This window comes from Vicugna pacos, chromosome 2, assembly GCF_048564905.1.
Source record: "Vicugna pacos chromosome 2, VicPac4, whole genome shotgun sequence".
NCBI classification, from domain to species: Eukaryota; Metazoa; Chordata; class Mammalia; order Artiodactyla; family Camelidae; genus Vicugna; species Vicugna pacos.
In genome coordinates, this window is record NC_132988.1 from 115,954,956 (window position 1) to 115,968,369 (window position 13,414).

General features: G+C 47.9%; 1 protein-coding gene across 1 annotated transcript in view; it reads right to left on the reverse strand.

The window, feature by feature from the left end:
• Nucleotides 1-8,994: 8,994 nt before the first annotated feature.
• Nucleotides 8,995-13,414, reverse strand: part of OTOP1 (otopetrin 1) — a 35,002-nt gene continuing 30,582 nt past the window's right edge. Inside the window, exon 6 of the mRNA XM_031684786.2 lies at nt 8,995-9,583. Within this exon, the coding sequence (XP_031540646.2) occupies nt 9,413-9,583 (171 nt within the window). The 3' untranslated portion in view covers nt 8,995-9,412. The remainder of the gene's footprint in view (nt 9,584-13,414) is intronic.

Sequence of the window (13,414 nt, forward strand, 5' to 3'; positions counted from 1 at the left end):
ACCTCTCACTCTTGCTGAAATGGTCTTTTTTCAGGGTCCAGCATAGCACCCTAGGAACGCCTGGATGCTAACACCAAGGACAGAGTCCACCTGTCTCTGCAGTGCATCAGTGGCTCTGGTGATGGCCATGGTCTTAATCATCATTGTGTCATCACATCACCTTCGAATTGTTGGAGAAATTGTACTTCTGGGGACTGTGCTCAGTCAGGGAAGGTAAACTCCCCTACTCCTCCTCCAACCACTCTCTGGCTCTGTGACTCAGTGGGCACAGCTGCCACCACCCTGTTGCTCTATGGGGCTCAGTCCTGCCCAGTGAACGGGCCACACCATCCCCTGCCAGATGGGGTGGGTGAAGGGCTGACTGCGGCCGGAGCGGAGCATCCAGGGACACCAGTCATTCCCTAGATCACATTCCCGGAAAAGGTGAGAGCATTTTTGTCAAAGTCGTGTGCTCACACGGCAATCGTTAGGACTATGGAAAGATACTGGAGGAAGCACTAGGATGGCAGGATGCCCACACATAGAAAAGGATGTACCAGCGGGTGGACTTCGTGTTAATCCTCCATCAGCCAGGGCTGCAGGCCCCACCCACTCTCAGGCTTACCCCTCCCTGAGAGAACGCAGGGCTTCTGAGCTGAGGCCAACTTTAGGGAGTAACAAGTAACAAAACACCCGACAGACAGCAGGGGTCTGTCAGCAAACTCCAGCTCCAGGGCCACATCCCACCCACTGCCTGTTTGGGTAAATGAAGTTTTATTGGCACAGCCATGCCCACTCCTTTATATAGCACTTATGTCTGCTTTCATGCTCCAGTGGCAGTGTTGAGTGGTTGCAAAAGAGAACTTATGGTCCACAAAACATAAAATGTTTTCTACCTGGCCCTCTACAGAAACTGTTTGCCCACCCTTTGCTTAAAGAACAATAATGATTATCTCCCATAACAAGGAGTCCAGAGAAGACAGCTCAGGATCAGACAGCAGCTCAGCAGTGTATCCGAAGACCCAGCCTCCTTCTGTCTCCTTCCTTGGCACACAGGTCTCTCACTCTTGGGCTGCTTGCTTCATGGTCACAAACTGGCTGCCACAGCTCCAAGCTTGACTTTCTCCCACAACCATATCTAGGCAAGAAGAAAGGCAGACCTCCTCCTCATCTCATAAGGGATGAGAATCCTGCCAGGGCTATCAGGCAGCGGACTCTACCTCTCATTGTGAGGACCAGGGGTCAGCAAACGTTTTCTGTAAAGGGCCAGATAGTCAATATGGCCATCTATGGTCTCTGCAGTATATTCTTTTTGAGTATGTTTTTTTTTAACAACTTCTCAAAAATGTAAAAACCACTCTTAACTCATGGACGTAGTTTGCCCACACCTGATCTAGAGCTGTTCACACGCCCACCTCCACACCGCTGCCCCGCGAAGGTGGGGGCATCCGCCACGCTTGGCTTAGACCAGATCACCCAAGACGGAGGTTCCAGAAGCGCCTGCCCAGACACGTAGGCGGCCCTGAGGCTGTCAGGGAGACAGTTCAATCGCTTCCTGCCCCAGCGGGAAGGACTGGCTGCTGGTTCTTCCCTACCGAGAGGAGAGCGGACCGCAGCTGCATCCTCCGTAGAGCGGGGTCCCCTGCTGCCCGCCTGGCCGAGCGCCGGCGGGGAGGAGGACGTCCTGATACGCGGTCTTCTGGACTCGTTATCAACAGCCAGGCTTAAAGCGCCCTCTTGTGCCTTAAAGGCGGACGAGAAACTAAAAGCGGGCTAGACGCCGGCGGACTCTCCCAAGATCTGAAAAGCTGTTCTAGGAAACATGTCAGACATGAGCTCCCGCCGCGTTCCCGGCGCCTCCCCAGGCCCTGCAATGGTCGGGGATCGCGGGGGCAGCACACGTGGTCACGCAGCCCACGTGGTGAGGCCCGGGGTGGGGGGAGAGAGAGGCAAAGCCCGGCCCTCCCAAGACCAACAGAGGGGTCAGGGAGTGACAAGGACAAAAGATTAAAAAAAAGAAAGAAAGAAAGAAAGAAAGAAAAAAGAAAAAGCCAACAACTAAGCAAACAACTACGCAAGTAGTGGCAAAGGGGCCAAGGTGAAGCACAATAGGGGTCTGTTCAGACGGAGGACCCGAGCGCAAGCAAGAGACTGATCCTTCCCACGGAACAGGGCGGGGGGGCGGGGACCACTGCAAAGATCCTGGGCAGCAGGAGAGTTTGGAGTCTCCAAGGATGGGGGGATGTGTGTGGAGACGCACGTGGCTGCAGCCGGGCAGCTGGGCATGCCTGCGGGGGTGGCAGAGAGGGAGCGGGGGCCGAGGAAGGGACTGGCATGAGAAGGTGAAGCCGAAGATCCCCATCGAGAACGGTTAGGAGTTTGTACCTCCTTCTAAAAGCAACGGGAAACCACTGAAGGGCTTTTAGCAGGTGACTTGGTTTAAGTGTTTCAGACGATTAACATACCGTCATCACTGTGACGTTTCATGTGTTATTGATGTGGCTGAAACATCACACCAGAATCACCCTCACTTTTGGGCATTGAACATTGCACTCATCCCTCTGTCCCCTCCCCATGCTCCCCTGGGGTCTGCTCTGAGGACTAGCTAATGTCATTCCCCATCAGACCCCACGGAGCGCCCTCCCCGCCAGCTGCCCTGACCAAGTTCCGCCCCAGCCTGATGCCCTCCTCTCAGAGAGCACCCTGCAAACACCATTTCCCCCCAAACCTCTTGATAGACAAGGATCGCCCGCCTCCCGACCCCCGGGGAATGGGAGGTGGTGACGGCAGGTGGAGGCAACGTCTTTGTTGAAACCGTACCTAGTTCTCAGCTTCCCTGTAAGAACTCAGAATCTTCCCCGCCCTCCCCTGGGAGAGGGGACAGCCATCTCTGACACATCGCGGGGACCCAAAAAGCTGTGGAGAGACTAAAATGGAGGCCGCTGCCGACCCACCGCATCGCCCCTCTTTGAACTGCAAGCGCAGGCGAGGACTCAGACGGAAAGGCACCAGCGCCCCCTGCTGTTAGTGCTCTTTCACTGCAAGGCTCGCAATCACAGTCCTGCCCAAGAACCTGTTTCCAGCGGTTTCCGCTCTTCACAATTGGAGACCAAGTGTAGCAATTTATAACCGAGCCAAAAGGGAAACATTATGTCAGTTGATGGATTTTTCTGTACACACATCCTCAAGCAATTTTTTGACAGATATTTTTACTGAATTGACTTTCTTTTTAAGATGACATGTCTAATAAGAAAGGCAATGAGCTTTTCAAAGGCATAATTCAAATGCTACAACTTCCTCGGGATGCGGCCATGGTCAAAGTTCCTTTCCCTCTGTTAGAGTAGTGATGCTCATCTAATGAGGTCAGCGCGGAGCTGAGACTTCACAGGCAGACAGACACTGCAGGTGCTTGGTTACCTGGAAGTTACAGGCAGGCAGGGGTAGTAATTACTCCAACGGGATTTCATCACTGATGTTGGCGCGGGGAGACAAAGGAATCTAATCTGACATTTAGTCACGGAGGACTAGGCAGATGCTGGTGGGGTTTGGTACAGGGGGTCATAAAAGGGCTTGTGGAAGGGACGTCTTTTCTAATGCACACTCAGACGCCGTGGGGCTGGTTGTGACCCTGCGTGTCAACTCCAAAGTTCTCGCCCCTCCACTCGGCCTCACCAAGAGCCCATGGTACTGGAGAAAACTCTAATTCAGAAAGATACATGCACCCCAGTGTTCACAGCAGCACTATTTACAACAGCCAAGACAAGGAAGCAACCTAAATGTCCACTGACAGATGACTGGATACAGAAGTTGTGGTATATTTATACAATGGAATATTGCTCAATGATAAAAAAGAAAGAAAGAAAGAAAGAAAAGAATAAAATAATGCCATTTACAGAAACATGAATGGACCTAGAGATTATCATACTAAGTGAAGTAAGTCAGAGAAAGACAAATAGCGTGTGATATCACTTATATCCAGAATCTTAAAAAATTACACATATGAACTTATTTACAAAAGAGAAATGTAATCACAGACATAGAAAACAAATTTTTGGTTACCAAAGGGGAAAGCTGGGGGGAGGGGATAAATCAGGAGTTTGGGTTTAACATATACACAATACTATACCTAAAATAGATTAAAAAAACAAGGTCCTACTGTATAGCACAGGGAACTATGTTCAACTTCTTGTAATAACCTATAATGGAAAAGAATCTGAAAAAAAATTATATATATATATATATATATCACTTTGTTGTACACCTGAAACTAACACAACATTGTGAATTAACTATACTTCAATTTTTAAAAAGTATTTGAAATTGTTGAATAAATTTTGGAGCATTAGAACTGGAAGGTATATAAAATATATCAGAGAATCTAGCTGGATCATTGATTATGATATATTTTACCTAGAAAACATATAAGTCACAATGCAGATTTTAATAATTAACTATCTGTGCTAGAAAGAAATGGCCAGTATATCACCAAACCTAACATTCCATCATGCATCTGTATAAATTACTGAGTATCTCCAGGAATGGAAGTTTTAATAAATTATGTTCAAGGACACCATGCAGGTATCCTTATAGGAAATAAAAACATTTAAGATAAATGAAAAAAAGAGTCACGGTACCCAAAAATCACGAGTTCAAATCCTGCCTTGATGGGGGTCAGGGATAAATGACCTCAAGCTGCCAAATGCGTAGGCTCCTCCCAGGTCAAGTTGTAACACGTAGGAACAGGTAGGATTTTGCTGATAACTGGAGTGCCCAGAGCATCAGTCTCCACAGTGAGGACCCACATCAGAAGGCAAATCCAGGTCGGGTTTCCCGCTGAACATGGAATCATCCCTGGGGAGTCAGTTGGAGGTGATGTTTACAGCTAACGACATTGAGCTGCCCCTCCTCAGGGATCCACCTTCCTGGAAGACCGCAGGGCAGTGGCCTTAACACCCTCCTCCCAGCAATGGTGCATGAATATTGCAAATTTACCTTCCGTGATGACTCTGAGTTTGTCTTCCTTACACTGACGTTCTTTTCTCTTTCTTTCAAATGTTTTTATTATGAAATAGCTCATGCATATAAAAAAGCACAGAAGGAAACATAATGACTACTTTTATACCAGTCATTTTGTCAAAGGCATAAACATGTCAGACACAGAACGCATTCAGCTTAGTCTCCACTCTGGTCCTGCCCCTCCCTCCCAGCCCGCAGGTCACCCCTGTGCTGAACTTGGGGTGCACCCTTTCCTCATATATTTTGATTTTACTGCATGTATATGTATCCTCTAAGTATCAAGAATTGTTTTGCCTGTTTTTAAACATTATATTAATAGTATCATACCAATCATACCTTTATGCTACTGAATTTTTTATTGACATATAGTTGATTTACAATATTGTGTTAGTTTCAGGTGTACAGCAAAGTGATTCAGTTATACACATATATACTTTTATATTGTTTTTCATCATAGGTTATTACAAGATATTGAATATGGTTCCCTCTGCTATACAGTAGGTCCTTGTTTATCTTATATATAGTAGTATGTATATGTTAATCCCAAACTCCTAATTTATCCGTGCCCCTCCCTTTCCCCTTTGGTAGCCATAACTTTGTTTTCTATGTCTGTGAGTCTCTTTTTTGTTTTGTAACTAAATTTCTGTCATTTTTTTTAGATTCCACATATAAGTGATATCATATATTTATTTTTCACTTAGTATGATAATCTGTAGGTCCATCCATGTTGCTGCAAATGGCATTATTTCATTCTTCTTTATGGTTAATGATCCATTGTGTATACATATACACCACATCTTTATCCAGTTATCTGCCAATGGACATTTAGGTCGCTTCCATATCTTGGCTACTGTAAATAGTGCTGCTATGAACATCGGGGCACATGTATCTTTTGGAATTAGAGTTTTCTCTGAATATATGCCCAGGAGTGGGATTGCTGGACCATAGGGTAACTCTATTTTTAGTTTTTTAAGGAATCTCCATACTGTTTTCCATAGTGTCTGCATCAAATTATCTTCCCACCAACAGTATAGGAGGGTTCCCTTTTCTCCACACCCTCTCCAACATTTATTGTTTGTGGACTTTTTAACGATGGCCATTCTGACGGGTGTGAGGTGATACTTCATTGTGGTTTCAACCTGCATTTCTCTAATAATTACATGCGACTTACTTCTTAATTCGACATTATCTTGGGGACTTACACATGCTGACACCATGTTGCTCTGGCCCATCCATTCTTCACTCCTGTGTGGTCTTCCATGTAAGGATAGTCCATAATTTATCTATTCCTACTCCTAACTGATGTTTTCCCAATTACAAGCCCTGTTACAGTAGACATTTCTGAGCATGTCTCCTTACACATGTGGGGAGGGGATCTCTGGACACACACAAGGAGCAGCATCGCCAGGCCCTAAGGAATGTGCACGTTCAGCCCGAGTCAATGTTGTCAGTTGTTCTTCGGTCTGGCTTTACCAATTTACTCTCCCACCTCGTGTATGTGAGTTCCCTTTCTTTCTCATCTTGCCCACCCTTGCCAATCTGATGAACGGGAAATGGTATCTCATTATAATTTTAAGTTGTACTGCTCTTATTCTAGCCCAGAGATCTTGACACTTGTCTGTTGCACACTCTGGTTCCTCCGCTGTGAATTGCATTGGCATTAAGGTAATAAATTTTCCTTGCTGCCTAAGCTGGTTGAGCCCGGATGATTGACTACTTGTGGGTCGGAGCTGCCTGGCTGGAATACCCATCCCTGATGCTGTGGGCTCTTCCTGTTTACGGCCAAGAGATGATCCATCTTTAAGATCGCTCCTCAGAAGCTCTGAATCCAGCATGACGGTGCTGACTTTTCTGAGCTCTGATGATGCCCCATGTCCACCCCAAAACACCACCTCTGGACCACTTAATTCTTCCCAGTGTTATTGTGATTCCCTCTATCTCTTTGGCAGGGCCTGAAACCCACAGGCTGGGGCCCTAGGGCTGTACTAATGTGCTTAGAACAGGGGAAAGTTAATAGCAACCAGAACTGGCATTCACATGCAGTCATCTCACACAGGGTCGTTTGTCAATGTGCACAAAGACCCAGCAGAAGATGCTTGTCACGGTGTCATTTATAAGAGCAAAGGACAAGCAAGCAACCACTTAAATATCTCTAAATGTCCAACATCGGGGTCTGACTAAGTAAGGAATGATGCCTCCCTCCACGGAATGTCCTTTGAAGCCATCCGGAGTCACGCTGCAGAAGAGAACACAAAGTCAGGGAATGTCGTTCAGGAGTCTTAACTCGGGTCCACGGACTCCTGAGGGGAGGCTCCCGGAAGGGAGCTGGCGTCACCTGAGATGGTTACGTAAGCACCACGGACCCCACTCCTGCCCACTGGAAGCGGGACTTGCAGCTGGGAGGGCAGGAGCTCTAACAAGCTCCCTCTGTGAGTCTAACACATACTAACGTGTGGGAACCAATGACCTGGAGACCCTGACGTCGTTAAGAAGCATGCTGGTGTGTTCAGGGGGAAAAAAAGCATGTTACATGCAAATTCAGTATTTGTAGAAACAATCTCATTTGTGTGTGCGCCTGTGTGTCTGTCTGTGTGCGTACTAATAGGTACCCTGGTACCAAAAAATTAACAATTACCTCTAGATGGTGATTTCTCAGCCTCAGCACTACTGACAGTTGGGGCTCGATAATTCTTTGCGGTGGAGAAGATCAGGTGGTTAGAGACTGTTCAGCAGTTTCTCTGGCCTCTACCCATTCGATGCCAGTAACGCCCCCTAGTGGTAACAATCAAAAATGTCTCCAGATGTTGGCAAAAGTCCCCTGGAAAACAAGACGGCTTCCCTTCAGCCTTGAGAACCACAGCCCTAGATGGAAGGTATGGTAGATGATGTTTTACTTTGTTTTCAGTCTGTCTGCCCATTTCTTAGCTTTTTACCTAAAATGAACATAAAGTATTTTAGTCATTAAAAAAATGGTGTGTCTTAATGCCCCATTGCCTCTGCTGTCAAAAAAATACATGCAGATGATAAGATGTTCACGTTAGAATTTACAGGAAGTAAACTAATTTTATTATGACTTTTAAATAACTAAGAAAAAGCATATACAAAGCCATTCCAAATGTCAATATTCCTTCGGAGGCTTTAAAATATTTCTAACCTTTGGACAGACCTCCTGATTTTAAGTCTAGATCTTAGAGAAGCAATTCTACATATAAAAATTGCCTTATATATATGGTTGATTTTTGCAGTCACTTATAAAAACAGAAAAATTACACTTTAAAACCAACAACAGGAAACTAATTATGGTACTTGATAGACTATAATATAGTATTAAAATGATATTTACAAAGAGTTTATATCAGTGTGGGGGAAAGGTTTATGCCATATTGTTAAGTAAGGGGAAAATGCATACAGAATTCCACATGTTGCATCGTCGCTGGCACATATAACAATAACAACATAAAAAGAATCCTGTGCACCCATGTGGCTAAAAGAAACACACCAAGATTTTTTTTAAAAAATGACTGTCAAGACCCTTATCTTTAATTTTGTATCTGTATGAGATGATGATGGTCACTAAACTTATTATGATAATCATTTCATGATGTATGTAGGTCAAACCATTATGCTGTCCACCTTAAGCTTATGCAGTGTGGTACATCAATTAAATCTCAGTAAAACTGGAAGAAAAAAATGATGGTCAATTGAACAGTGACATCCTAGGTGATTTTCCTCTCTTTACTGGTCTGAAATGTCCAAATTTTCTAAAATAATCATGTATATATTTATAGTGAGAGAAAGACAGCAAAATGTATTTTTTTAAAAACTTAAAAATGATTACAGATGAAAATGTGCCACAGTTTCAGGTGAGAAACATGTCTTTATATTGCTCTAGACACAAATTTCCTTCCGAATGATAAAAACCACCTTGTTCAAAAAGTTAAACATATTCAGAAAGTACAGCATAAACTATATGTGATTGTAACCACATTTATCAGCTCAGGGAAGGATAAAACGTAAGGGAGATTATATGATGTAGATGGTCAGGAAAGGGTTGAATATCATAACAGGAGAACAGAAAACGATGTTTATGAAAAATAAACTGGATATGCTTTTTCTTCCAATCTAGGCTCACATGCTTCTAAAAGAGAAGATCTCACTTAGGAGAGAAAGTAAGTTGGGTTTGACTGGAACTGACTAACCAAGGACAGACTTCAGCCACCTCACTGATTTTAATCTGAAGTGTTTACATCCACCCGGGGTGACGGGCCACTCCAGCTCATGGGAAAAACAGTTATCACAGACAAAAGGCAGCCCTTCTCACATTTGTATGGCAGTATTTGCCCGACCTCCTGGATCCCAGGTGGCTCCACTGAATTCTCTCGCGAGCTCCCTGCTCCGTCTTTGATGTGGACACAGATTATATCTTACAATAGACCTCAAAGAGGGAGGCAGCTGCATGCATCCGGTAGAAAATAGAAAAGGGCATGGCCAGGTTGACCACAATTATCCAGGGTTCAAAGCCAAAGACAATTTCCTCCAATCCGTTGTCGTACTCAGGGCGGCAGCCGAAGGCGGGTGGGATCCAGAGCTGCAAGAGAAGGAGAGTGGGTCCCAGCAGCCACCTGGGACCCCACACCAACCCAGGCACCGACCTGGGCTCGGGGAGACTGAGTCACACTTGTACAGAGGTCAGCAGTCCCTGCGCCAAGTTCCCCATCTCCATGGAGCCCATCAGCCCATTGAGCCCCACTCCTGTACAAACGCTCTACCTGGTTCTCTCCATCCTCGCAGCCCTCACCTTGGTCCAGTCCTTGGTCTCCCCCCGGACTGCTGCAACACCTCCCATGTCCCCCCTACTCCAGTGAGCACCTTCACTCCACCCCCATGTGGCTGCAGGGGTGTTCTTTATAAAGCACACATCTGACCTGTCACTCCTCTGCTGGTCACTCACCAGGGCTCCAGTTGCCCTCAGGAGAAAGTCCAAATTCCCTCAGTGACCAGACCCCCGTCCACGTCCCTCATCATGCCCTTCACCCTGGCCTCCCCAGGCTGCGCTCAGCCCCCAAGTGTGCCTTTCTCTCCCCAGTCTTCAGGGCTTTGCTCCAGCCTGTTCCTCTATCAGGAGCCCCTGTCTTCCTTTTGCTAAGTACTACTTTCTTCCAAGTCCTGAGACACCTCCCCTTCCAAGAAGCCCTCCTTGATCTAACCAGGCAGAGGGGGAACTCCCTCTGTGTTCCCACAGCCCCCAGTGTTTTCCTCCAGTGGGGGTCCCCCGTTTCCCATCCCCACATTTACATACCAGCACAGGTGCTTGGAGAGCCCCGCCACGTGGGTCTGGGCTGGTGAGTTCTGTGGTCTTTTCTCTGGCTTGTCTTGGCTTAGAGAGGCAGCTCAGGCCCTGCCCACATCCCCCGAATCAGGGGGAGAAGCACATGCCTTGGAGCCAGCCCTGGGTTCATGCCACTGATAGACTGTAATTGAACCTCTCCAAGCCTCGGTTTCCTCATCTTTAAGATGGGGGTACTGACACCTGTCTCAGAGGGCTCAGATGAGAATAAAATGGCAACTAAGTTTGCAGAACATAAAGCAATAACCTATTATTTTTGTTGCTCGTGGAACCTACTCATTGGTCCTGTCCCAGCTCCTCCTTCCCCACTCCCCTTAAACTTCTGGGCTTCGAGGCCAGCCTCTCTGTCACACTGACACTTCTGCAACTTGCTCCAGCCCCACGCTGCAGCAGGCAGCCTCTCAGGTGACCCCCAGTGGTCCCACCTCCTGGGAATCATGTCCTGTGGAGCCTCCTCCCCTCAAGTTGGGCTGAACCTAGCAACTCACTTCTAACCAACAGAACATGACAAGAGTCCCATGGCACCTCTGAGATGTGGTGACAGAAGGGCTCCGGAGTCCTTCTCACTCATTCCATCTCTCAAGGGAGGAAGCAGCTGCCACTCTGTGAGCTGTCCCGTGGAGATTCCATGTGGCCAGAAACTGAGGGAGGTCTCAGGCCCGCAGCCAGCAGCGAACTCAAACCCTTGGCCCAACAACCCACTGGGAACTGAATCCTGCCAACAGCTGCATAAGCAGATTTGAAAACAGATCCCCTCCCCTCAACTGTCAAGCCACACTTGGATTCCTGACCCAGAGAAACCGTGAAATGATAAATGTCTGTTGTTTTAAGTTGCTGTGTTTGGGGGTCATTTCTTACACAGCAAGAGGTAACTGATACACGTGGCTATCATTGACATCTCCATACAGAACCTTCCAGGGCTTATATCTCCAGCCCACAGTGTTCTCTTGGTTCTGCGTCCTTAGGTGTCCTCCTACAACGCCAGCTGGTCCTTCTTGCTCTCCTTGGCTACCTCCCCCTCATTTGCTCAGTCTCTCAAGGTTGGCTGGTCCCTGTGCTCATTCATTCCTGAGTCCTCTCCCTCCCTATACCCATGACCCCTGATGATCTCACGTGGTCCTGGTTGTAAATACCAGCTATCAACCTGTGACTTCCAGATCCAAATCACTAGCCTGGAGAATTCCAGACTCCTACAGCCCACGGGCTACTTGGTGGTCTAAAACACATCTCAGACTCAATGTTCCTTCCCCACTTCCCCCCATCTCATCAGCAACATCTTCCTCCCACTCGCTCAGTGAAAACTCTATGCATCATCCTGGCCTTCCCGCTTACTCTCAGAACCATCCACCTGCCATCCCATCCATCTGTGAGTCTTGATGACCGCACCTCCAAAATGACATCCTCAACCCACCCATCACTCTACTCCACTTGTGCAGGCCACCACTCCCTCTCTCACCTGGACCGATGCAGCGGCCCATGTTTACACTCAACTCCACTGTCCATTCACCACTCAGAGCCAGATTAATTTCTTCCGTAAATAAGATCGTGTCCCTTCCCTGGTTAAACAGCTACAGTCTTCACTTAAAATAAAATCTGCCCCTACAGGGGGCAGCCCTCTGTGAGCTGATCCCTTCCCACTCCCAACCCACCCCCAGGATCATCTCCCACCCACCCAGCCCAGTCACATGCCTTTCCCCTCTTCTCAAAGGAGGCAAGCTCATCTCACCTGCAGTTTTGCACCGGCTGCCCTCTCTGCCTGGAGTACTTGCGGCCCCTCCTGACATCCAGCCCTGGGCTCTAATGTGACCCCTGAAGAGCCTTTCCCACCAGCTCAACCTTCTGATCTACAAGGGCCGCCCAAGCACTGTCTGCACACCCTCCTTTCCTAGGTGCCTGCAGGACACGAGTCACTCTGGGAAGTCTCTCTTGTCTGTTTATTGCCATCTGGTTTGTCAGCCCCGCAGGAGGAAGACCAGAGATCAGTCACACCACCACCACTCACACCAGTGCCTGGCCCTCAGTGGGCACGCAGTGGTGGCTGTATTTTCAGAAAGGGAGAGAGGGAGGGAAAATGGGAAGGAAGGAAGAAGAAAGTGTGCACCTCTTTCCTGAAATCCAGACCTTTCCATCTGCGGTTACGTTGACTGTAATTCTTGCTATTCATCCCCTTGGGAGAGGGCCCATCTGTGTCCCTTTCCCTTGAACCTGGATGGACACTGTCACTGCGAGACCCATAAAAATGGCAGAAATCGTGCCATTTCCACACCCAAGCCTTAAGAGACAGGCACGTCCAATCCCTTGGAAGCTTGGCTCTGGGGCCCTGAGCCCCCAGCTGAGAAGGCCACCTGCCCCGAGACCCCCAGGCTGAAGCAGACTCTGCAGCTGAGCGTCCCGGCCGAGGCCAGCCTTCCAGTCTGCCCAGCCCGAGGCATCAGCTCTTGGACTTTCCGACCCAGCCAGCCCCTCCTCCAGCTTCAGTCACTGCCACGAGGGACAGAACTGTCCAGCCAAGCCCTGCCAGAATTCCGAACCCACAAGGTCATGACACTTAGTAAAATGGATGCTATTTTTGTCATCCATTTGGGGTCGCTGGTTACACGGCAAGAGAAAACCAAAAAAAAAAAAACCCGCCTGTTGGTTATGTCCTTTCGGATGTCTTCGAGACACCACTGAACGTCCCTGCCACCTGCGCCCCCTCTCAAGCCGGCTCCCCCTCCAAGGCCCCCAGTCTCCGGAAACGGCATCCCCATCTACCCAGGAACTCGAGTCAGAACCTGCAGGTCACCTCTAGTATCCCTGTCCCTTCCCACGCTACACCGTGGATGGACCTGGCGGTCCTCATGCTGCGTGAGACAAATCCTGCATGATTCCACTTAGATGAGGGACCTAGAGAGTCAGACTCACAGAGAAAAAGAGGAGAATGGCGTTCGCCAGGGGCTGCAGTGGAGGGAAGGGAGAGCTGCTTTGTGAGTACAAGGTTTCAGCCTCTCGAGGTGAAGAAAATTTTAGAGGTTGGTGGTGGTAATGGTTGCACAATCGTGTGAATGTTATGTGTTTCCTACCACAATTAAA